Raw genomic sequence first — 2,339 nt, forward strand, 5'->3', positions numbered from 1 at the left:
GTCAACTTTCCCTTTTCAAATGTTGCTGGGAAGCCCCCATCTGAGGTTACCATTAACACAATATCTGACATTAACTAGTACTAGTAACACAGGTTATGTGGTCTGTAGAAATAGCACTTAATAGGTTTCAGAGGTTATTTTACTGTTGGTCCTATTGTCCATGGTCAGAGCTGTTTTTTACTCAAATCCCTCCATTTCAGAAGCCTAGAAAGGCTCTGATGGCATTTGTAACATCCCTAAGAGTCATCCCTAAAGGAGGGGAAAGAAGGCACAGCCCATCTTCTCTGAGCTTAGCTGGGACAACCTTCTAGGATGTGCAGATAGACTTGCTTCTAGAACTCCCACTTCCTAAAAGTTAGGATCAGAGTTCTGGCAAGAAAGCTGCAAGCTGGGCCTTGGCACCAGACCACTGAGAAGGGAACACAGTCCTAGGCAGCGTCAATAGAAGCCTGGCATCTGGAACAAGGGTGCTGCTAGAGTCCTTGGTGGTCAGACCAAACGGAAGAACTGTTGGTTTGGTTTTGTTTTCACCAGATATTGTGATTTTTAAAAGGATACAGGCAAATTGGTGTGTGTCAAAAAGTAGATGACCAGAATGTCTAAGTGACTTAGAAACTAAATCACCAGTTGCTCTCTGTGGTTCCCAGCTCCGGGACTGGAAGGGATGGGAGGGTGGGGGAGGTTGGTGAGGTGCTGTGTGTGGGTCAGCACAGATACAGCACCGGCTTTAGTAAGAGAACGCTATGGCACTGCCGCTTCAGGCAACGCCAGAAGGCAAAATTGGGACCAGTGGGATTAAAGCTGAAACTGAAGTGTTTTTTTAAAAACTTCACATCTCTTCAGAAGTGGAACAGACTGGGACAAAGCAAGGTTTAAAACATTCAAGTAAAAGACTCAATGCTATTTTAGGTGGAACTATGGAACATTAGGCGGGAAATTAGATAAGGAAGTTTCTAAGATTTCTTTCAAATTTAATATTCTACGACCTGAGCAATCATGAAGTGAGTAGTATTTTACAACACATGAGGGAGAAAGGCCATTGCCTTGGGTTATTTTGGAATCACACCCTCTATTTTGAAGATCACTCCTTAAAAAGTGCACAACAGTGGATTGTTTAATCAGGAATATATGAGGGAAGTTGAGGTTTGGTATTATGACGGAAAGGGCAGTCTCCGTGGGGCGAAGGGGCAGCATGGAGCAGCTGAGAAACGGTTCCCTTGGCTGTGATGCGCACGCTGGATACATCTGGGTTGGGGCTAACACGCTTGCTCCTTGCCTCCTACCTCTGTACACCATGAAGGTACATACCAGGTTTACACAGCTCCTGGGAACCGATTATCCTGGAGAAACTATTGGTTTTTATGTGTCTATTTCCCTCTATGATCTGTTTCTTGGACTGTTTCTTTTCCTCAGGAGAGAGAGGAACTACATTCTTTTCAAAATCTCGTGTGTCACATGAGGCAAGAGGTCATTTTTGTACAAAGTCGAGATAATGTGGACTCAAGCGCGAAGACAGAGTCTCAGGCTGGGGACCTGCCGGACGGTACCACACGCTGGGTAACCTGGGCCCAGGAGAGCGGGTACAGCTCCAAGTACTTATCCACCAGCGCTCGTTCTGTGCCCGCCCGCCCGCTCCCAGTTTCCAGCCTGGACCTCCGCCCTCGCCAAGTGCGCTCGGAGGGGCCGCGGCGCGCACCTGCGGGGACACGCACCCCTCGCACCCCCGCCCTCGCCCGGGCCCCGCGCGCCCTCCGCCCTCCGCCCTCGCCCGGGCCCGCTCCGAGCGCGGGGCCCGCAGCTCCAACTCGCGCGGGCAGCGGCCGGGCCCCGAGCGCCGGAGGGGGCGCGGGCTGCGCGGGGGCCGGCGCCCCGAGCACTGGGCATGCTCAGTCGCGCGGGCAGGGCTCCGGGCGCGAGCCGGCCCGCCGCACCGCATTCATCCGCTGCCAAGGGAGCCGCCGGGCGCTCGCAGGCTCGGCGCGCGCTGCCCGCCGAGGACCCCGCCGCCGCGCCCTCGCCGCCGGGAGCCATGGCCGGCCTGGGCCACTCCGCCGCCTTCGGCCGGGCCACCCACGCCGTGGTGCGGGCGCTGCCCGAGTCGCTCAGCCGGCACGCGCTGAGGCGCGCCAAGGGCGAGGAGGTGGATTTCGCCCGCGCCGAGCGCCAGCACCAGCTCTACGTGGGCGTGCTGGGCAGCAAGCTGGGGCTGCAGGTGGTGCAGCTGCCGGCCGACGAGAGCCTCCCGGACTGCGTGTTCGTGGAGGACGTGGCCGTGGTGTGCGAGGAGACGGCGCTCATCACCCGCCCCGGGGCGCCGAGCCGGAGGAAGGAGGTAAACT

General features: G+C 56.0%; 1 protein-coding gene across 3 annotated transcripts in view; it reads left to right on the plus strand.

Annotated features, from left to right (window-relative positions):
* Positions 1 to 2,339, plus strand: part of Ddah1 (dimethylarginine dimethylaminohydrolase 1) — a 267,646-nt gene that overhangs the window by 130,652 nt on the left and 134,655 nt on the right. The window contains exon 1 of one of the 3 annotated variants that reach the window (XM_063257420.1): positions 1,427 to 2,332. The exons of 1 other annotated variant lie outside the window; for it this stretch is intronic. In XM_063257420.1, coding sequence (XP_063113490.1) covers positions 1,456 to 2,332 — 877 coding nt within the window. In that variant the 5' untranslated portion in view covers positions 1,427 to 1,455. Of the gene's footprint in view, positions 1 to 1,426; positions 2,333 to 2,339 lie in introns of those variants that run through there. One more of the 3 variants, XM_063257413.1, reaches the window with a different exon arrangement.

The sequence above is a fragment of the Cavia porcellus genome, unplaced genomic scaffold, assembly GCF_034190915.1.
Source record: "Cavia porcellus strain 051 isolate PalLab524CR breed Dunkin Hartley unplaced genomic scaffold, mCavPor4.1 scaffold_1, whole genome shotgun sequence".
NCBI classification, from domain to species: domain Eukaryota; kingdom Metazoa; phylum Chordata; class Mammalia; order Rodentia; family Caviidae; genus Cavia; species Cavia porcellus.